Consider the following 23,433-nt stretch of genomic DNA (forward strand, 5'->3'; position numbering starts at 1 on the left):
TATAGACTTCTCATCAATCATTTGAAATTGGAGCCATTTACCCACGACATACTTCTTTCTTCCAGCGTCGTCACCTCCGTATCTTGCCTCCAATGTAGTCCAGATTTCTTTAGCACTCCTATAATTCACCACAAGTCGAACAGAGAATTATTCATATGATAAACAAGTGACCTCTCGCTGTTTTATTGTCTCTATCGTACTTTTATTTGCCTCATCCTCAAATTTTGCAGTCGTGCCAACTGTGAAGGTCTTTGCTAGAGTTTTCGGCGGATTCTAGAACAACACGTAGTCCACTTCCAACTATTCAAAAAAAAATGGGCAACTTCTGTGACCAACGTTTATAGTTGGTCCCGTCAAGTGTCTCCAGCTTGGATAGATCAAGCAGTGTTTTAGTAACGGGAACAACTATTAGAATAATTCCGTTTTCAACTGTTAGAAACTAAAAGTTGTGCCGTGGACAAACCACTGCCTTGAAAGCAAAATTTTGCTACTACCGTGGTGTAGATAGCGTAAATCATTCGCTTCCCAAGGTTAACAGAGCAATAAATCTCTAACACGCGCCCTCGTAGTAGAGAGTTTGTAACAACGAACAGAAGAACACTCAAAAAGAAGAAGAGAGAAAACAGAATAGAATCAAAGAGGAGGGCTCGATTTTTTGTGTGTAAAATGAATAAAAAACTGAGGCTATTTATAGAGGAGCTAGCTCGGTTTGTTGAGAAAAAGAAGCAGTAGGACTCTTCATCAACAAAACAAAAATCGGTATGTAAGGAGGATTTTTCTCGACCTCCATGACTTGGTCATCCTGAATAGTCCAAATAGGAGAAGAAAGTAGGATTTAAATATAATTTTTGTCAAAAGAGTATATAACAACGTGTGCCCGAACGGGCGGGCGGGCACGTGTGGTAATTCTTTCAAAATCCACCTACCTGCACTTCTTATTCTAAAGATAATAAATAAGCTTAATATATATATAGATGAAAAGGAGTTTATACAACCTATATGGGACAAAAAAAGGAACCGTTACTTTAGTCATTCCCAACAACACACGCCATAGATAAGGGCTTTCATGATAGGCAATTGGTTACTAGGTCATTGGCTAGAGTTAGATCAGTCAAGACTGATACGAGTGGAAAGACGTGAACTTTTTGTCCTTTTGTCATTTCTTGCTTTTCTAGAGATATTTTTCAGCGAAGTTACACTTTTAGTCCCATAAGATAGGGAGTCAACAACTCAAACAAAAAAAAAAAGAAAGAAAGAATGAATGAAAAAGATTGGGGAGTCAACATTTTAGTCATCTGCTTTATGAAATTTCTAATATGGTTCTAAAATTGACAAAAATTGACACATTTAGTAGTATACTTTACGAAATTTTTACAATGGTTCCAAAATTAAAAAAACTCGACACATTTAGTTTTATGTCCAAGTTTTCATTAAAAGTTAAATGACAAGATTACATGTAATGTGTGTGTCCATCAATTATGTGAACAGCCAAACTCACAAATACGCGCGTTATTAATTCAAATTTGTATGTGAACCATTCATGAATTTGTTTATGATTAATTGATACTGTTACTAATTAAAATGTCAATATTAACATTTATTATCCATCTCTTCATAACGAAACTCGACTTGTTAAAAATTATTATAATTTGAAAACAAAAAACAAAAAAAACACGAATCTCATAAACCCTAAATCACTTTCCTGCTCTTAGAAAAAGTTTATATACATCAAAATTAGAGACTAATAGTAAACCCTAATTAAAAAAAATAATATAAGTAGGGTTTCGATTAGTATACCTCGTGCATGTGTAGAATTAATCAGTACAACGTGCAAAAAGATTTAGGTATGGATAAACGTACGTGTGATATATTTAAATCTTGCAAAAGAATTCTTCTGTCTTTTTTTTTTTTTTCTAATTGTTTGAAATCTTGTAAATGCATCATAGAGGGAAATTAATTTGGTCGATTTTCTTTTCCTTCTATTTTACTTCAACCCAAATTTTGAGATATTTAATATCATCATAAAGATATATAATTCTATATTTTTTAGATTTAATTACACTTAGACCCCATTTAAAAATACAAAATTATACTTTCCTCCAAAAAGTTTTGAAATTACACTTACACCCCCTCAAAAAAAAAATTGTTTACACATCATGACCCGCTTCCATTAGGATTTAGACGAAAAATGCTGAATTTAGCAATATATGTATATATATTTTTAATTTTGTCTCTCATTTAACATTCACAAGTATATATAATGATACTTATAAAGAGACAAATGTAATATATATATATATGGAGTGAGGTTATTATCATTATATTTTTTTTTTAATTATAAGCAAAAAAATTATTGAATGCGAATGTTAAATAAAGAAAATTTTAAAAATTTATGTAATATTTTTACTAATATCAGCATTATTTTTCAAACTTTAACGGAAGGGAGTCAGCTATAAACATTAAATTTTCAAATGGAGTTCAAGTGAAAATTTGAAACATTTTTAGGAAAATACAGTTTCACATTTTTAAAAGATGTATAAGCGTAATTAGTCCATTTTTTATACATCACGATCTTAAAAATCAATTAAATACATCAATAAATTTAAAATACAACCGAAATTAACACAATAAAGTTAGAGACTACTATAAAGTAAAAGAACGCCCACATACATGATTGGACTCAAATCCAAGACGATTTTTCATCATATTAAGAGCTCTGGAGAGGATTATCGTCGAGAAAAACCCTCACTATGTTTCTGTATAAAACTGCAGTTGATTTAAAATGAAAAATTATCTTAATAAACCCTAACCCATTTTTTTAAATTTAAATAATTAATATCTGCTAAAAAAAACATAATCAAATTAAAGGATCTTAATTAATAATAAAAAAAATATTGCATGATGGATGTTGGTGGTAGAGTTCATTGATGAATGGCATGTGTGAGAAGCCCTGTCCGGGGAACAAACCCAATTTTGAAAATCGTGAGACGCACTGTCGGTGTTAGAGTCAATTAGGAGCAACTATTATTTTATTTTAATTTTTTAATAAATAAAGACAAAATTATATTTTTTACCAGACCGTTAGTATTTTTTTTGTCTTGTGACATATTCCGTCTCCACATTAATCTTTTATGATGTATTTAATCCTGAGCATCTTATATTCCGTCTTATTTTTTGGCACAATTAGTCTTGTGTCGACTTTGGTCTCCTTTACACTAGAGCAAGTCTCGATTTTTATTCTGTAATTATAAATTGTTAGGACCAAAATTGTCAATATATGACAAATTTGCCCAAAAAAAGATTCGTCAAAAGAAAAAAAAAAACTCTAAATATATAAATGACGTAAATTACATGATCAAAGGTATTAACAATTTATAATTACTGGATAAAAATACCTCATAAAATTATGATAAGTGTCCAAAAAAGACTTATGATCTTCACTGTTGCTTGGGCAGCAATGCTATTTTTTTATTTCTTTTTTCTATTTTTGTCAGATAGTGTGAAATTGCGTCGCAAAGGGCAGAAATCATTTATTTAAATAAACCAATAATAGTAAAAGTTGATATATATTTTATAGAATACTTTGCAATGGGGATTTGGTGCGTTTGTCAAATTTAAATATTATTTGGGGGAGTGGGGGAATAATAATTGCCAAGTAGTTAGGGAGGCTACAGCCTACAAGGTCAGTTTTTAATATTTATGATACAAAATTTATGTTAGGCCGGCGACCGGCATCAATCTTCTCTTACTCTTTATTCTAAGTTCTAACCATAATATTTTATTTTATTTTTTTAATTTTATTATTAGGGAACTATACGAAAATAAAATTGATGAAAAGAATAAATAAGAATAAGGGATAATTACATTTATACCTCTTAATTATGGTCTATTTATACAAATCATCCTTACTTTTCGGAAAAAAAATTATATATACACTTACCAGAAATGTCAATATCATTTATATAAATTGCTCCTGCTTTTTGAAAAATTATACATACACTCCACTGAAAACATCGGCGTATTTTACATGAACCGCCCCTGGTTTTTGGTTGTTAAGATGGTTTTTGTAGCTATGCAAAAAAATAATAATAATTTGTATAAACTTGATCATAGATTAAGGTGTAATATAATTATTTCTTAAAAATAATTGATGAACTAAAAACTAAAATGAGTAGTTTTAATGGTTATGCAGAGGAGAGAGGAAATTTTGAAGAAATGATCAGTTTGTGAGGTGTTATTTTTTTGGCAATTTTATTATGTTTGGATATGATTTTTTTTTACCTTTTTTCCAATAACTGAAATAATTTTAATATACAATGTGGGAGGACGATGAAAATATATTCCCAATCATAAGAAAAACAACAAAATAACTTCAAAATTTTATTTTATTTAATTACTTTCCGAACAGACTTATCGATCATATATGATATACAATATGTACATGTAAAGTATTTAGTAATGTAAAGTAAATTATAATAACTCATCTCAATACATTGAACAATACATCAATTCAATTATATTGATAAACAAATTACAAACACTCATATAAAATAAAATAAATTCCCATATACTCAAACTCGTTAATCAAACCTTAGCCTTAGAACAATTTTCAATTAATGCCGAACATTGATATGATTTTCAACATACTACATGAAATTTCTCAATTTCGAAACCACTTTCTTAAACCAATCAAAATCTTTTCAACAATTCTACAATTTTCAAGAATACATATTAATATAAGAATCCAGCAAACAAATGGGCCTAGCCCAACAGCATTTTGGCCCGGAAGACAGCTGAAACACATTCGAATTTCCAAGAATCCCATATGGGAAACCACAACCTTCACAATGGATACATGACTCATACAGGGAAAGATCTACAAAACGACCATCACTACTCATACAGGGCTAGAAAATGACCATTTTTTTTTTCTGCTAGTTGTACGAGATGCACACTAGGCAGAACAAATGTACAATCAACAAAAAAAATGTAATAAATCTTTAATCAGAATCATCAGATGTCACTTCCGACCCAGCCTCATCTTCGTCGTCTTCGTCCTCATCATCCTCCTCTTCTATCCTAATTGACGCCTTGGCCGTCATTCTGGACAATGCTGCCGTCTTGCTTGCCCTCTGTGAACGGCTCACAGGAGGATTAGATGGAACCACCGAAGTTGGAGAGAGTTCATCATCAGAGGAAGATTCTTCATCCTTTGCTCGTCTTCTGGCACGACTTTGTCTGGTTGATTGCGGTGCTGGAGTTGGGGGCACTTCCATGCAGTCACCATCATCGAGCTTGATAGCTAATTCTAACTTTCCTGTTTGTAGATCGAGTACATCAATATAAAGGAGATGGGATCATGGAAAAATACAAGACAAGACACGGACATTTCTTTTGGCTATATGGCCAGTCCTAAAATCACATTGCACTGACTCTACATGCACAGAGAACTATGGGAAGTCCATGCATGTACGCAAACGTTATCAATAAGCATGTGCATATTGTTTTCTTCAGCAAATATGGCTCTGGAGATTATAGGACGAGACAGCACAAAACAATCAAGCATAAGATGTGGTTTCACAGTTCATACTCAACAGAAATAATCCTCTTTTCCTGAAATCTCCCCTAAAAGAATTGTTGAATCTTGTTCTTAAATTTAACTAATGAGAAATTAAGAATGAAATATAGAGAGTAGTATTGTCAGTACCTAATATCAGATCAGTCTGCTCGGTCGACAACTTCTCACCGGGATGCCTATCTATGGCCTGTAGGCGTTCAGCCATCCGCCACAATTCCTTCGTAAGTTCTTTCTCAGTTGCCACAGAAGCTATCACACGATTTAAAATCCTCCGCATGAGCTTTATGGCCCCTTGTTCCGACACCCGAAATTGAAGTAAGACAAGTATTCTACAAAGTGCAGCCAGGTATGCTTTTTCCGCGGCCGTCTTCTTGGCATGGAAGCTTGCCACCTTGATCAGGGGGAATAATAAATTATCATGTAAAATAAATAGAATTGCAGCTGAATGAAAACAAGAACATGAAGAAAATGCATTCGCATTTGGTTCATCAAGGCATTGCATGGAATATCCTAAAATCTCATAGCTTTTTAGAACATGGGCTCAAGAAGAACCCCAAAGAAAGAAAAATTTATGTTACATCACTAGAGTAGAGAAATACAAGAAAAAGGGGAAACTTCATGGAAGCCTTTGTTTTTCTTCTGTTGAAGGGTGGTACTCCTGCATCTCCTTTGAAAATGCCATTTTCAGCCATGCAGAACACCTTGTGATAAATTTAAAACCCATAATAGTCTATACATAGGTTAATTATTACATTAGTTATGGAAAAAACTGGCAAACTTCAATAAACTGGAGTAATTATTGAAACTTAGAAAACTTTGAATTACCATATAGTTCATAATAACAAACATCTGTACCTCTACTGCAATGCGTATTGCAAGCCCTTCCTCTCCACTCTCAAACTCAGGTGAAGGGTCTGTCCCAATATCATGATTCTCACTTTGATTATCATCTGGCTTTGCAGTTTCCTTTGTGAATAAAGGAACTTGCATCATTTGCAGCATAAAGCGTGATGCTTGCACAGCACGTTTACGCATGTTAGACACCATCAGAGTAGATCCGGCAACATTGCCATTGATTCCAGGCCACAAGGAGCGCATAACTCGCATAAAAGCTTTGGATAGACATTTCTGAAATTTCAGGGATAAAATTTTTCATCAGGAAATCAATACTCATACTAATGCAGGTGAACTAACTAGAAAACATATGTAAAAATAGCCTCGCACCTTGTGATTTGAAGAAAGGGATGGATAGTGCTCAAAGAAAACTGATAGACACTGTTTCAACCTACAAAAGAGGATATATGAAACAGTTAGTTGTCCATATTGTCTATATGTATAAATAGGCCAACCAAGAGATTGGAGAAGAGAGCAACCTTTGAAGCTCCTCACTCTCACTATTGAAGTACAGGCTGATGAGCTTAGCTAACAGCAAGTCATGTGTTGAAGCATGTGATCCTGGAAACTTATTGCTCAACAGAAGAATTTTCGCCAAACCTTCACCTAAAATGTCATGAATTGAGTGTTTCTCTTCAACCTCCACAATATCACCCCAATCATGTTCAAGTCCCGCATATAACAGATCAAGCAGTTCAATATCCAAATCCTCACTTCCATTGCCAAATTCAACAGGGGTTGGGGACATTTTATGCTCACGGAGTTGTGATGAGAGATTAGACTTCATGGCTTTGTCCATTTCATCTGGACCGTGCCATATTCCAAGATCAAGTAATGCCTTGGAAGCCATTATGGTAATACTAGGAGGGCCATTCACAAAAGAAAATCTTAACTGCTTAACTGTATTCTCGCTAGGTTTTCTCTCTAACAATCCGAAAAGACCAAGGCACCTAATGGAAGCCCTCTGGACATCCAAGCTAGCATGCTTTGCCTGCATTTCACAAAGCATCAACAAAAAATGAATCATTTGAAGAAATTAAGTGATAAGCCCAGGACAAGAGTCAGAAAATAAGTTATTGCAAGCAAACCATTTCCACATCATCAACCAAAAAGCAAAAGATAAAAAGAAACAACAGAGTTTCCAAGAAACTTACCCCCGGAAGCAATATAGAGTGAAGAATTTCAGCAGGGTCTATGGCCCTTCCCTGCATATGACGAAAAGAAGTTGTGTTCTCCAAAAGCAGAGCAATCACAGCAAGACAGTGCAGCCACTGCTTACAGTCTGCTGTTCTCTCCCTGCAAGGCCGAGCAAGCTCTTCCACCACGGCAAGAACAACCTCTTCAAACTCCCCAGTGGCTGCATGGACTTTCTTTGCCAATTCTGCTACAGCAGCAGCCCAATCTCTCTCCCCTCCTAAATTGAGACCATCTCCAATGAAAACTTCATTTCCATTATCATCCAATTCATGATCAATAGCCATATGTAACAAATTCTGAACAAATTCACTTGCGACCTTTCTTTTTGAAGCATCAGAGAAATCAAGCATAGCACCCAAAAGTAGCAGTTGCCGTGATACAAATCGGTAATTTGGCCCTGTAAAATCATATGGCATAAAAATGGATTGCATAAAATCTAACAGAAGTTGTTCATTATTTAACTGTGCTCACCAGCAGCAATGTGAGCATTAACCAATTCCACATATTCAGACACGGACGCAGGAAGTATACTATCAAGAAGATCATTGTGATCTGAAGCTTCTGCGGCATATACAGCTGATTCCGTGCCCATGGTCATAGCAGCATCAGAGCCCTTTGTCTGATTGATCATGAGAAAAGAACTTAAAGTGTAAGCAGCGGAAGATCATTACTACAATTTCTTCAAAATAGAAAAGATAAGAGTTTCTTCAGCATTGTGCAACCCTGTGCACCTAATTTTGTTAGGCATTCTACAAGTACATGATTTACTACAAGTTACTTTAGAATAATATGAACACTGTATAAAAGAATAAAATCTCTAAGACTATAAATCAAGAACCTCTACCATATTATAGTTGCTGGTTGTGCAACTTCCTACGTAACCTGTATATAAAGTTTTCTCTATTTTCACTTTATAATAATATAAATAGACAAGCTAAGAACTAACATCAGTTTTATTGAAGCCTCCCAAGACTAATTTTTTTGGATAAATCATGATAAAATAGTGATAGTGAATTCTCCCATCGGCAGTCGTTTTTAAGGATTGTCTGCAATACAGTATATGTACTGCAATTTGGAACCTGACTAGCAGCATTTGTCATGGAGTCTAGTCAAACAACTTACAAGGAAGAAATGATTATCCATTTTTACAACTTAGAGCCTTAGACAAGTAAAAGGTCAGATTGTTCCACTTGTCTAGCAACATTGGTTCATGCCATGTAAAGAGTATTGTAACCATATATCAGGATGCGAAAAACTGAAAATTATTAATGAAGCCTAGTAAAATTGACTAGAAAGGTCACACTTCACCACTATAATTTACCATTCATTTGATTTCTGGTCCATCAATGTTGTCACTTGGTACTAAAGTCTCGCCATTACTGAAGTTAAAATATCAGATAAGAAGAAAGATACGAAGAGTTGAATCACTGGCTCAGCATCACTAATTCTAATACTTCATTGTAACTTCAAAGACTTTAGTTAAACACCCTTTAGATAAAGTCATCAAATATCAATAGCATAGTTTAGTGACTGAAATACTGACAGCATTCCAAATGAATGAGTTTCAACCAGCAAAATTTTATAATGACCAGCATAAAATTTTCTGGCTAATAACAACAGTTAAAAGCCAAAGCCAAATGACTTTCATTATGCAACAGCATAAAAGAACAGTTGCAAATAGCCTTTTCAATGGCATTTCAAATTCCAATTTAATTTTATTCCAGATCATTTACGTGCAACACCTATAAGACCCTAGATCACTTAATGGATTATATGTAAAACCAGCTGAGGCAGTGAACGAGGTATCAAAATTGAGTTGTGAATAGCATTTTCCTAATGTGCAGGTAAAATACCATTGACCAAAATCAGCATACTGCATTTACAGAAAAGCAAATAGACAAAGTTAATACCATTTTGTCAACTTTAAGTGCTTACATTTGCTTCCATGTGGAGATGCTTACAGACCATTCGCCAAAAAAGAGCAACTTCTGGGTCCATCAGCTCAATAGAATGATTGCTGTGTCCTCCTATTTACATGGGAAAGCATGTTATGAACACTCAAGCTAAACACTCACTAGGTCTTGGATGCACCAGTGAATAAATTAAATACTTAAACAATAAGAAAGATCATATATAACTATATTTGATTCCAGAAACACAAATGGTGATTCTTGCTTTTTCTAATGTTATTTTTCGTTTTTACTAATGCTTGTGTGCATGGCTAAGCAAAAATTTGGAAAGTAATATGAGCTTCCAGATCAGTAAGGAACCGATACACAAATCCCATATTGATATAGCTGTAAATAGAAATTCTTATATGGGAATATACTGTCTGAATTTCAAATTACTGAACAATGACCAAAGATTTCAGCAACAGAAATTGAAGTGAAGCTCTAGTTAAACTCCTGCTGATATTTGGTAATGCAGTCAACCTATGCAGGATGTACATCTTAGGCCTGAAACATCGATTGTTCACCACAACAAATTGACAATGTTTAGCAAAGTCTACAGTAAAGGCATGTCTCCTGCTACAGCACCAAAGATGTCGGGGACTATAGGTTTCAGAAAGCCAACATCAACTTAAATAACATTCCGCAAATATTGCACAAGGTGCTCCTAACTTATAGCGAGTGGAATTATAATAAAACAGCAGGGATCTTATTAATGTCATGGACCACGATGGATCCAAATATAACCAAGCAAGAATGGCTGAAAGATCAAAAGATTGGTTATTTAGTTAAGTTTCTAGTGAGTTACAAAATACCTACATATGAAAATCAAGATAAATGGTATTTAGTACCTTCAGCTGAGTCACCATTAGATATAAGGAATTTCCGGATAGTTTGACCATTTTGCATTTTTACCAATCCTGCTTTCAGTAGTGTGGTCATTACTAACTCCCCAACTGATTCATATGTTTCAACATCAAGAAACTTAAGCAGTTCGACAGGGTCTCCATTGCAACATTTCTCAAGCCACTCATCTTTCAACAACTTCACGCACTCCTTCGCGACAGCTGTGGAGCGATCAGTGAGCCCCCTCTGAAGAATATTTGTTCTGTGCTTGATGCTGTAAAACACATATTACAAGCAAAATAATCACGTCGACTGTATAACTTCTAGTCATAGAGGTCAAACTGAAGGGCTAGGAGATTAATGGGATTTTATGCTTCATCTAGTCCAACAAGCAGCATTAAGAATCACAATCTAATTCAGAAGTTATTGTCACCATTCGCATAATGTTGCCTTGTGGTTGAAGAAATTTCCAACTTGGGTCATGCAGAGAAGAAATCTACTGAAAGCATTAAATCAAAAGCATCTTTTCAGTCCTCTTAAATATTCTATTTTAGGTAATCATGCCATGTACCACAGACAGATCTTATGACAAACACAACCTGGAAATTGCAGCATTGACACTAAGGATGCATGATCTATTATACTAGAAATAAGAGTTCTCAACTGAATTTCCAACTAATTTTTTTAGCTTCTGATTTTAGCCTATGGTTCTTATATGTCAAAGTTGCCCTGTTGTCAATTTCTTGGCTTTTGTATACTTTACCATTTTAGCAGAAGTCTTAATAAAACAAGTTATTAGGATCATTCAAATCTTTTCTATTTATTTTTTGGACATATCCATCTCAATAGCGATATTCTGAGAAGATTCTCTGACTTCTAGAAACATCATCAGTTAATTTAGAGCTGAAAACGAATAACAAAAACATGTTAATATCTCATTTTATGGGAAACAAAAGAATAAGTACAAGCATTACAAGACCTCTTTAGTAGTGTAAATATTTTTGTTAATTCATGCTTCAGTTAAATTTTAACATATACATAATTCCAATTGTTGACTTATGATCATGAGCAATGCTCAATGTTGCATTAGTTTAAACACATCTACTTAAAAATCTTGGGTCAAACAGAAGTGTGTAACACGACTAAGAAAGAACACAAGTAGGAAAATAGAAATCAGCATGAAAAAATGACAAGTTAAAATCATGCGATAAACCAGAAGAATAAAAATAAACCTGAGACTCTGTAGTGGTACTTTACAGGCTAGGACAGAGTATGCTGCCTTTCGTACTGACTCACTAACATCCAGAGTGCAATCAAATATCATTGGTAAAGTTGCACTTGAAGGAGGCAAAGACAACACAATTATCTTACGAACATCCTGCACATTTGCAATAGCCAAACTTAATAAAATGTATCTCTAGGCAACATATGTGGTATATTATTTACAATATAAGTTCATAGTGTTAATGCACAAAAATGCTTCTCTTAAAACTGGTCAAATTGAACAGCAATCTTTGGTGACACCAACAAATTGAATTAGAATGGCATGGAAAAAACCATTGAGGTTTTTAATGAAGTTATTTAGAGAGTCTGGTTAAACATCCAGAAGGTAAACAGTAGTGTACCATTAGTCAACCAGACATATAATTAGGCAGACCAGAAAAGTTAGCCAAAAATGGAACACAAATAGGACCTACCCCATTCTGCTCCATTGGCAACTTCTCAAGGAACAATTCAAGAATGTCGCCATTCTCTGAATCATTTGCAAAGCGTGCAAGAGCCCTGACTGCAAATGTTCGAACTGCAGGGACCTTATCGGCCACACGTAGCCTCATGCATTCTATCACCTCATCCCAAAGTTCATTGCTTACTTCTGCATCGTCCGGCAACCGCATAATGATCTAGACAGCAAAAGGCATGTAAATGATTACTATCTTTCAGGATATAGTGGTTTTTTCATTTCAAATCATGTCAGAGTGGCTCACTCCTGGATAGTGAATTGGCGTAAGATGATAACAAAAGCTGTGACCTAATTGCTTGGCTAACAGCCTAAGAAACATGTGTTTCATTTTGGAGAAAGAAAGGATTAATCTCATATGAAATTATAGTCAGTAAGCAGAAAATCTAACTCATGAAAGGAAAGCATACACTTTAAAACGGGAGAAATCCCCAATCTTTGGGAATCAAACACTCTACCCCTACAACGAAAACCAGAAGACCTATACCTTTATAACCTACTCACTCATGACAGCGATCTATAATTCCTATGATAAACATCATGCGATACATTGTCTCATTTTCAATATACAGAATGTGGAAAGAAACGCCAAAGAGAAGATTTAGATCTCCCCCCCGGCAATTACATCCATCCATTTCTCTGATCCACGTTGCTGTAATTTAGCTGATACAGAATAAACAAAACCCACGAAAGCAATTTCCCCCGCTTGATTTTCAGTTCTCCCGATTTTTGTTACGACTTAATTTTTCAGACTGCAAGAAGTTCAAACCCGCACCACGGGCACGGATAATATCCAAAGAAATTTCAAGATGTCAAAAATGTTAACCGTACATCGCTGAGACTACGATAAAAACGTAGAAGATACCTCAGAAACGATCTGGCAAGCCCTAAACCTAACAGTCTTGTTAGCCGCGGCAGCACCCACAAGCAGAAACATCAGGAAATTCTCCAGAAATTTATCACCTGAATCACCTTTCCCACCGCGCGAGCAAGCAAAGACGGCAGCGAACTTGATAATCCGCTCAGCAGAGGCGGTGCGACGCTGGAAATTAAAAAGAGGCTTTAGGGCTCTGCAAAACGCCTCGCAGAATTCACTCGGCGGCGACGAGGAGCGGAGAGAGACGAGTTCCTTGAGCTTCCGGACGTGCGCAGCTTGCGAGGTCCAAACCTCGTCAAACAGCCTAGCGATTTTGAGCGACAACTTCCGCTGCTCCTCCGATTCTTCGTTCGCCATCTGCATTATTCCCTCACAAGATTTCCGTTGATTCCCGCTGTTGCTACTCTTTTTGAAATGGTGTCCGAACGAATTCGAAGCGGGAAAAACGCAGTCTTATTGGGCCATGCTATGAAGTGGGCCAGCTAATCGTCACTACTTGGGCCGTTATCCAATTTCTGAAGCCCAAAATGTGTTGGATCCACATAAGCCCACAAACCTGGGCTGGACTGCCATTTACATGGAAGATAAAAATATTACACATATACTGACACTTGTCCCGGTCTTCAGAGATTAGACGGTCATACATATTCGATGCGTGTACGATAAATTCATTGAAATAAGATTGGGAAAGAATTCGATGAACAAATCTTTTTAAGGTGAATGAACGAGGAAGACGATCAACGAAAACGACATAAACTAAAATATGATTAGAAGAGAAAGAAGATCGATGAGAGATAAAGAAAGAATGATTACATCGACGTTTATTGTGTCGTTTTTTTTTTTTTTTCTAAAAGTTGTAGTGTCGCCAAATAATTATGTCAGACTGTGATGGGTATCTGCTCTGTTCAGTTCAGCAATATGTACACTCTGTGCATGCGCATATTCAGTGTAAGTAAAAGAAATAAATCTAAAACCGCGGCAACTCAAAGGTGTTGGAAATGGCCTCAGTGGAAATGCTCCGACGATCATGTTATTGAAATAATCAATATGAAATGAATAGGTCAAATAAATTACGGATAGAGAAAACGTCAATTCATATTTGATTTTTTATTTATGAGCAGTAATTATAGTTCTGGACCAATTGTGCGGCCTCCACGTTGGAGTCTTAGATCGCGTCGCGCTACATGATCTTTTATCCAGGGACTCAGATCGAGTGTGGGTTAATTAGGTTAAAATTGGTACAAACTCCCGCAAAAGACGTAAATTCTAATATTTTTATGGAATATCTATTCTTTTTTATCGAGGGTATAATAGGTAAAGGATAATTTCCAATCAGTCCGAAATATATATATATAAATCTTTTAACACTATAGGGTTGTTTTCCGGGAGCTTATTTTAAACGTAAATTAACTTTTTGCTAAAAGTAAACTTAAATGAATACTTTCGATTAACAATTTAAGCTTTTAAATAGTTTAAAAAATATAAGTTAATTTAAGCCAAAAGCTATAAATAATTATCTGTCAATTTTTACAATTTACTGTTAAAATCATAAAATATTCAGCCAACTTCAAATTTTTCCGATCTTTTGGTTTTTCACTTTTGTTTTCAAACACACATAACTTTTATTATAATTAAACTTACAACTTTCTCGACAAATTATTCGTACCATAAAAGTAAAAATTATTACAAAACACTTTCTCTACGTATCAAATATTTCCCATATTATCTCTTTCTGAGTGATCATAGTGATCCAACAATCAATTAGTGATCATATTTTCCTTGTTAGAATATCATGAAATCTAATCACAATCGCATAAATCCCTTTCCTCGTCATCATATCTAGCAATAATACATGGGATTCAGACACACTGGAGAACTGGGAACCTTAACCAAAACCAGGCGGCGTAAGAATATGTTCCCTGCTCCGCACAATTGGTTCAAACTGAAAGGTGAGTGGATGAGAAAGGGTAAAGGTGCAGAATGGGGGCACCAGATGCCTTCATCATAACCCATAAACAAATTGAATCATAACCCATATGCCCAACAAATTGCGGCACTGATTGTCACCAGACTCGCCAGTGTTTGCAGTCTCCTCCAGAAGAACAATTCCCAAGGATCGATTCCCAAGGGTTGGTGAGATGCTCTTTATTTTAGTATTGGATAAATTATAATAAATTTATGAGATAATTGCAGAATTATTATTATTATTATTATTATTATTATTATTATTATCAAATTTGTCTATAATTTTGTCTTAGAATGAATAATTTTGTAAAGGCTAAATTAGAGCCAAATTTTAAAAATTGTCTGAATATTTCATCGTATAAAAAATTATTAATACTTTTTTAATTTTAACAATCGACTAACAATTAGCCCAATTCGTTAGATTTTCATCCATTTTTAATGGTGAAGTAATCAAAATTTCCTTGTGGAGTAAGAACTATAATTTTATTTATTTTTTTAAAATTTTATGATTTTTTTATTGACTAAGTGGATAATTTTTTTTATACTTTTTAAAATTTTTCGATTCACCCCATTCGATTTTTTATTTTAAAAAAATACATGACAAAATTGACAACTTTATACATCCGTTCAATGATTACATAATTTTATCAAACATTATAAGGTATTCTTAACTATACAAAACCCAGAAAAGATCATTATTATTATTATTATCATTACTATCATCATCATCCAACGACCCAAAGTGTCTCTTTCTTATTTTTATTCAATTTCTCCTTATATTTATCGGTAATTAAAAATTAATAATAATAATATATAATTTTTTTAAGAATAATTATATTGTCCGTTCCTGATGTTTGGTATAATTACAAGTAAACCTCATCGAGTTTAGAAAATTATATTAAATACCCTTAATATTTTTTTCTGTCTAACGAAGAGACTTATTCGTTAGTTAAATTCACCGAATTTACTAATATTAGCAATAAAAATTAAATGAACATTTATATTTGTCATCGATTGACTTATTATTGTCCATTGCAGGTCAAATAAATATTATTTTAATCAAACTACCCTTATACATTTTCACAAGATAACGCATGTGAGAAAGTATAAGTTCATCCTTATAAAGGTATTTTGGTTAGAAAATATTTGTTTTGACCTATAATAAATAAGTAATAAATCAATCGTGGATAAATACGAATTTTCATTCAACTTTTTGCTAATATCATCAAACTCGATAACTTTTGACTAACGGTTAGATCTACTCGTTAGACATAAACAAACGTCTAGAGCACTAGATTTTCAAACTACAAGGGACCTACGTGTAATTATGTTATCCGATTTTTAATTAACTCATATAAATAGGTTAAAAAATTGACCTAAACACTCAAATCTGTAGACAACGAGTCCTTGCTTAGATGGTAAAATTGAGTAAAAGGAATTTCGGGTTGTCTAGCAAATGTAGTAACAATCAAATTTATTATAGAAAAGATTTTACTCCAATAATATCTTTGAATCAAGAGTGAGTCGTTTATAATTACATCATAAATTTCAATAATTAATAACTATTATAGTCAACTATAATAAAATAAAATAAAATTTTTATTATTAAAATAGAATAACACCTATATAGAAATCAGACTCGAACTCATAATTTTTAAAATCGTATGACGTTAACTTCGCAGACTGAGTCTGAGCAACCTAATTGACTATGGATATATATATATATATATATATATATTTTATCTATTTTTATAATTGTTGACTATGGATAAAACAGTCGTTGATGATCAATTTGCAAATGAGTACGTCATGATTGGAAATTCAATCTCTAATCGCCACCTCCTTTTTATATTTATTTATTTGTATATATATAATTTTAACAAACTTCCTCAAAATTTATTATAATTACATATTATCTTTTTATTATTTAAAAGATTATAAGTATCTGAAAATGCGTAGGAAGATTTGGTCGAGTTCACTCGATGATCGAACTCTTAATCCGCGATCCGACCTCGGCTCCCGAAACGCGATCCCTGAGAACAAAAGGAAACGGTTAAGCCGGCCGGGTGTAGTCCCGGCTATGGCTCTCCGACGATCAAGTCAGTTCCTAGATCAGAGATATCCGATGATAGAAAATTGTATACGTCTGATCTCAAGTGAAAACTTACCCTTTCAAACCTTCATTTGCTGTTCTTATATGTCTCCAAAGGATAATTTTGGTAAGAGCCAATATCCGGGTCTGGGAGCTCAAGTTATGCCCAAAATCGTAGCTAACCACTGTTATGGCAGCCGCAAATCTCTCCATTTGAGCATTATGTGGGATTCTGGAATCTTTCCATAGTGGTTCCTCAATTTAATGTGAAGGGTATATTCGTCCAAAGATACAGTCCATTCTAGCATTGGAGGGCGCGTGCCTTCTGCAGACGTCCAATCCCCTCTCAATACAAAACCCATATAATCCGTGTGATTCAAAATATTTCAAACTGATTTCGTCTTCCCCAAGCCAACGCTTTCAGCCCTCCTACCATTCAAGCCCTGCTTTACTCTTCATTTCCAGGTACGACGTTCCGCCATCCCAAACTTTGCTTCTCACTACTGCTACTTTTACCCATAGTATTGCGGTCAGTATGCACCAAGAAGGTCCGTCTAGGGCTAGGTCTCGGTCTAGATTGCGTCATGGTGGGCGAATAGAATCGGATTCCGATAGTGTTCCCGACTCTGATTTCGGCGATAGGCCGTGGGAGCACATAGTTAGTACTGTAAGGCTTCGGGTCGATACAATAAGGGAAAAATACTTTATCCCTCCTAGCTACGAAGTTTTAGTTCCTAGTTCTGCTGATCGCATGCATCGCCCCCCTCGAGGTTTCTGTTCATTTTCCTTGAATCATTTTGACGCGGGTCTGAGATTACCCCTCGCTCCGTATGTTTCACAAATTCTCAGGCGCCTTGAATTGTGCCCTATGCAACTCTCGCCTAACTCGATCCGCCACATCATTATCTTCGTTATCCTAATGAGGGTCTACCGATATGAGCCCAGCTTCGATAATTTCTGGTCTTTGTACTCGTTTACTACCTCTGCTAGGTCGGCAGATAATGGTTTTTATTACTTATCCGCCCGCAAGGAGTGCAGATATCTGGCTCCTTTAACTTCGAACGTAGGTCCATGGAAGAAACGATTCATCTTTGTTCGTCCTCCCCCGGGCCGGGGATGGCCTTTTTGTTGTGAATGGGTCTTAGAAAAACCGAGACCTGTGGTTGAGGGTGGGGGGTTAGAAGGTGATCAAATTAGGAGCCTTTCCTCTAATCGGTATGACCCCAAGATGCTTCTGGTAGAAGAAGTTCTCAAGCTCGCACAACTTTCTCCTGCCCCTATCCCAGTTGAGGGCTCCTTAGGTGATTAATCGATTAAGTTTTCATTTCCTTCTGTTCTACTCGGATCCAATGTGTTCTCAACCCACTGTTTTTTTTCTTTTCAGACGATATGGTAGGTCAATCTCGCCTTGCCCAGCGGATCCGATCCAATCGGGCGCGACCGTCAGCTGGGGAGGCCGCACCCGTCCCTTCATCAGCGACCTCGCCTCATCCTGGTGACAGTTCAGTAGCTCCTCAAGGGAACCAACCCCGTAGCCCCCCCATCAACATTGGGAGTGAGGATACCCGCTCCCATATTCGTCCGCTGAATCAACCGGCTCCTGCTTCGCCTGATCGATCCCATACTGGAGAGTCTGGTTCGGGCGGCCTGTTGCCCCGGAGACGGAGGAGAGGTAAGAGCCCCGTGGGTCCCAATACGAGGAGCCGTTCTCAATCCCTGGCTCTGGGTCACTCCGTGTCTACAGCCCTTGATGATCGCAGAGGTATGGAAATGTTCAATGACATTTCCGACTGCTGGAAGAAAGCTCGCGAGGATCTCCGTGCTCCGAACCACCTTATGCCTCCACCCGTCGAAGAAAGATTCGTTCCAAATTGGAATGTCTCTCCCAACAGCACTGTTCTTGGTTCACATTCTGGACAAGTATCATGGGAACTATTCAATGCTTCGTGTTTACCACGCGATCAGGCGGCCTTGCTCCAGAGCCCTTTTACTCGACTGGAAGAACATGCTGCCCACTCGCTAGTGACCCCTTTTTTTTTTTTTTTTTTTTTTTAGATTCTTTCCTAACTCGATCGTGTCCAGGCTGCTAATCTCGTTCGGGGACTCTCTTTGAAGTGTGCCGGGTTTCGAAGGAATCAATTGGTCGCTGAACGTTCCAGTAGTGAGATGCGCCTCAAGGTCGAGGAGGCTACCGCTCGCGCGGAAAATTCGGAAGCCCAACGCGCAGTCCTGGAGGCCCGTATCAAGGAGTTGGAGGAAAAGATGGCCACTGAGGTGTCTAAGGCTACTGAGTTGGGGAGAGAGGCTGGCTTCACAGTTGGACAAGCAGCTGGGAAGATTGATGGTCGAGCCGAGTTCTTGAGTTCCGACGAGTTCTCTGCTCGTATTCGGGAGGCTCGACTTTCCGGTGCTCGTGATTTTATCCGAGCTCCGTCTTTTGATACTGCTTTAGAAATTAGGGCTGCAGACTACCTGGTACAAGGTTTTGATAGATGCAAAGCTCAAGTTTCGACATTGAAAGGCTTTGTACCTGGTTTTGATCTCGCCAAGCTCGACCCTAGCCTTGATGGTGCCTTGCGCCCATTCCCCGAGGACCCTGCTGCTTCGCCCAAAGAAGATGAATTTGCTTCACTGCTAGATGTCATTGAAAATATGTAGCTTTATGTCCTGAACAATCTGATCGTAGTTCCTTTTGTATAATCCCTGGTTTTAAGCACTATCTCTTAAAACATTAGACTTCAGTGCTTTCGCTACTGTAAGCGCTTTTGCTGATACGATCGTTTTTGAAAACCTTTTTCAGGTTTAACATTATCGCATTGATTGGTAGTGCCTTTCTCAGGTCTATATAAGAAAAATGCGATCATATTATTTAATATGGTTTAATGAGCCTTTTCCAGGCTAATGGGTATACAGTAACTAAACTTCATACATTATTTGGCCTTTCCCAGGCATCTATGATCGCACTACTGACAGCCTTTCTCAGGCTGGATTATGCATAGAATTTTCTCAAGTTTCGTATGTTCCATGGTCGCTTGAGAAGACGTCCTTGAGAGTCTTGTAATAGGTAAGCACCCTTCCTCCGTATTTCGACCACCTTAAAGGGGCCCTCCCATTCAGGGTCCAGCTTCCCCACGTGTTTAGAGACTTCAGCTTTTTTAAGGACCAGATCCCCCACTTGGAGTTCCCTGGGTCGAAGTTTTTTGTTGTACCTCCTCATCATTAGGCCTTTGTGGTGGAGTATTTTAGCTAGGGCGGCATCCTTCTTTTCTTCGATCACCGTTAGGTCGAACGCGCGTGCTTGGTTGTTCGCCGCAGGGTCGTAACTTGCGATCCGATGGGTTTCCTCGCCGATTTCTGCAGGAAGAATAGCTTCAGAACCGTAAACTAGACAAAAGGGACTTTCACCTGTAGACGACCTCGGGGTCGTCCTGTATGCCCATAATACCCCTGGTAGTTCTTCTTCCCACGATCCTTTTGAATTAATACGGGTCTTTAAGTGTTGGAGTATAGTCCTGTTGGTCACCTCTGTCTGCCCGTTCGATTGAGGGTGGCCCACCGATGTGAAGTTTTGTTGGATTTTTAACTCCTTCAACCAGCTCGCAATTTCTTTCCCCTGGAATTGTGTGCTGTTATCTGATACGATAGTTCTGGGGATCCCGAATCGACATATGATATTCTTCCAAATAAAATCGATCATCCCTTTTTCCGTTATTCTTGCCACTGCTTCGGCTTCTACCCACTTAGAAAAGTACTCGACTGCGAGTACGATAAATTTTTTTTGTGCCCTCGCAGGGGGGAAAGGCCCCATTATATCGATCCCCCACTGATCGAACGGGCAAGCGACCTGTAATGGTTCCATTGGTGTAGCCGGGGAATGTATCCGGGCGGAGAACCTCTGACAGCTTTCGCATCTTTGTACTAGCCTCTTCGCATCCTTCATCAGTGTAGGCCAGAAATACCCTTGACGTGCGACCTTCTGAGCTAACGACCTTGCGCCCGAATGGTTGCCGCAACTCCCTTCGTGTATCTCTTTCAGTACGTATCCCGCTTGTTCGTCATTCAAGCATTTTAGCAGGGGTCCGTCCGCCATTCTCTTGTATAGTTCAGATTCGATCATTGTGAATCTGGTGGCCTTTAACTTCAAATTTTTTGCATGCGAAGGGTTTTTGGGAAGAATCCCCTCCTTGAGATAGAGCGTTAGCTCGTCCTTCCACGTACAAGGTTGGTCTACCGTATATACATCGACCTCAGCGATCGCTGGTCTGTCTTTCACCATCACTATTATACTGCGGTTCTTTATGCCCGACAATGAGGCTCCAAATTTAGAAAGTGAATCAGCTCTATCGTTTTCTCCTCTTGGTATCTGTTGGACCGTGCATTTGTCGAAACGCTCGATCAGAGATTTTGACTTCTTCAGGTACATCGACATTGTCTGCTCCTTCGCTTCGTAATTCCCCTCGATCTGCATTGCTACTAACTGCGAGTCAGTGTATACTTCTAAAGTTCTTGCTCCTGCTGCATGAGCCAGCTCTAATCCTAAGATTAGGGCTTCGTACTCGGCTTCGTTGTTGGTGGCATGAAACGAGAGTCTGGCTGCGACCTCTATTTCAACCTCTCCTGGCCCTTGTATCAGGATCCCAGCTCCCCCGTTGCTAGTATTCGACGATCCGTCTACATGCAACATCCACGGCTTGACATCCAGAGCAGGCATGTTTGTCAGTTCCATTACAAAGTCAGCAAGTACCTGAGCCCTCTCCGAGTTTCTGGCATGGTATTCTATATCGTGTTCACCCAGTTCTACAGCCCACTTCACTAATCTCCCTGAGACCTCCGGTCGCGACAAAATGCTCTTGAGCGGTTGATTTGTTAATACGACGATCTTGTGTGATTGGAAATACGGCCGTAACCTGCGAGCCGACGTTACTAGTGCAAGAACGAACTTTTCGACTAAGCTGTACCTCATCTCCGCTCCCTGCAGCATTTTGCTAACATAGTATACTGGGTTCTGGACTTTATTCTCTTCCCTCACCAGTACCGAACTCACAGCATGTTCCGACACTGCTAAGTATAGATACAAAATGTCTCCAGGTCGGGGATTTGCTAATAGTGGTGGCGTCCTCAAGTAATCCTTGAGTTGGTTAAAAGCATCCTCGCATTCTTTTGACCATTGGAAATCCTTGGGTTTTCTTAATACTTTAAAGAAGGGTAAATTTCTATCTGCTGACTTTGAAATAAATCGGTTAAGGGATGCGATCTTACCCGTTAACTTCTGTACGTCTTTTATCGAAGCTGGTGACTTTAGCTCGAGGATTGCTTTGATTTTCTCTGGATTGGCCTCTATCCCTCGGCTGCTCACCATATATCCCAAGAACTTGCCCCCTCCGACCCCGAATGTGCATTTTGTTGGATTGAGCTTCATTCCGTATGTTCGCATGACGGCAAAGCTTGCTTCGAGGTCCTGCAAGTGTTTCTCCGAGTGCCGGCTTTTAACTAACATATCGTCCACGTAGACCTCCATTGTTTTTCCAATCTGTTCTCTGAACATTCTGTTAACGAGCCTTTGATACGTTGCACCTGCATTTTTCAGACCGAATGGCATTACGTTATAGCAAAATATACCTTGTTCAGTTACGAATGATGTCTTTGTGCGTCCTCCTTAGCCATGCGGATCTGATGGTAACCCTGGTAGGCATCCATCATCGAAAACAACTCGTACCCGGCGGTCGCATCTACCAACTGGTCGATCCTGGGCAATGGGAAAGGGTCTTTGGGGCACGCTCTGTTCAAGTCTGTAAAATCGGTGCACATCCTCCATTTCCCTGCAGCCTTTGGCACCACAACTACGTTCGACAACCAATCCGTATAATGGACCTCAGAAACGTATCCTGCTTTCAACAGCTTATCCACTTCCTCCTTAATGATCGCATTTTTCTCGGATCCGAAGGCTCTTTTTCTCTGTTGTATGGGCTGTGCCTTTGGGTCTAAGTTCAATCGGTGGACAATAATTTCGGGATTAATACCTTTAAAATCGGAGGCACTCCAGGCAAACATGTCCGCATTGCGACGCAAGAAGGCGACCATCATTAGCTCGAGGTTCTTTTCCATGCTAGCCCCAATCTTCGTTGTTTTGGATGGATCCCCTTGTACCAACTCGATCTCTTTGTGTTCATCCATCGATTCTATTCTCTCCTCGTTCTTGATGAAAGTTTCATCCAGCTTCCTCTTTCTATCCGTCGTATCCTTCCTTAAGGAGAGGTTGTAGCATCGTCTGGCTTCCCCTTGATCGCATGCGACCTC

General features: G+C 37.7%; 2 protein-coding genes across 2 annotated transcripts; both read right to left on the bottom strand.

Annotated features, from left to right (window-relative positions):
• On the bottom strand, window positions 4,776–13,489 carry LOC105167729 (condensin complex subunit 3). Its single transcript, XM_011087549.2, has 12 exons — window positions 13,068–13,489; window positions 12,162–12,365; window positions 11,697–11,842; window positions 10,470–10,738; window positions 9,605–9,696; window positions 8,141–8,288; window positions 7,627–8,066; window positions 6,952–7,463; window positions 6,803–6,863; window positions 6,434–6,706; window positions 5,708–5,969; window positions 4,776–5,317 (listed from the first exon to the last, which is right to left on the bottom strand). The coding sequence occupies exons 1-12, from the start codon at window positions 13,440–13,442 to the stop codon at window positions 5,001–5,003; spliced, it is 3,099 nt and encodes a 1,032-aa protein (XP_011085851.1). The 5' UTR covers window positions 13,443–13,489; the 3' UTR covers window positions 4,776–5,000.
• On the bottom strand, window positions 20,126–22,735 carry LOC105167749. The gene has a single exon (XM_011087567.1). The coding sequence runs from the start codon at window positions 22,733–22,735 to the stop codon at window positions 20,126–20,128; it is 2,610 nt and encodes an 869-aa protein (XP_011085869.1).

The sequence above is a fragment of the Sesamum indicum genome, linkage group LG8 (assembly GCF_000512975.1).
Source record: "Sesamum indicum cultivar Zhongzhi No. 13 linkage group LG8, S_indicum_v1.0, whole genome shotgun sequence".
NCBI classification, from domain to species: Eukaryota; Viridiplantae; Streptophyta; class Magnoliopsida; order Lamiales; family Pedaliaceae; genus Sesamum; species Sesamum indicum.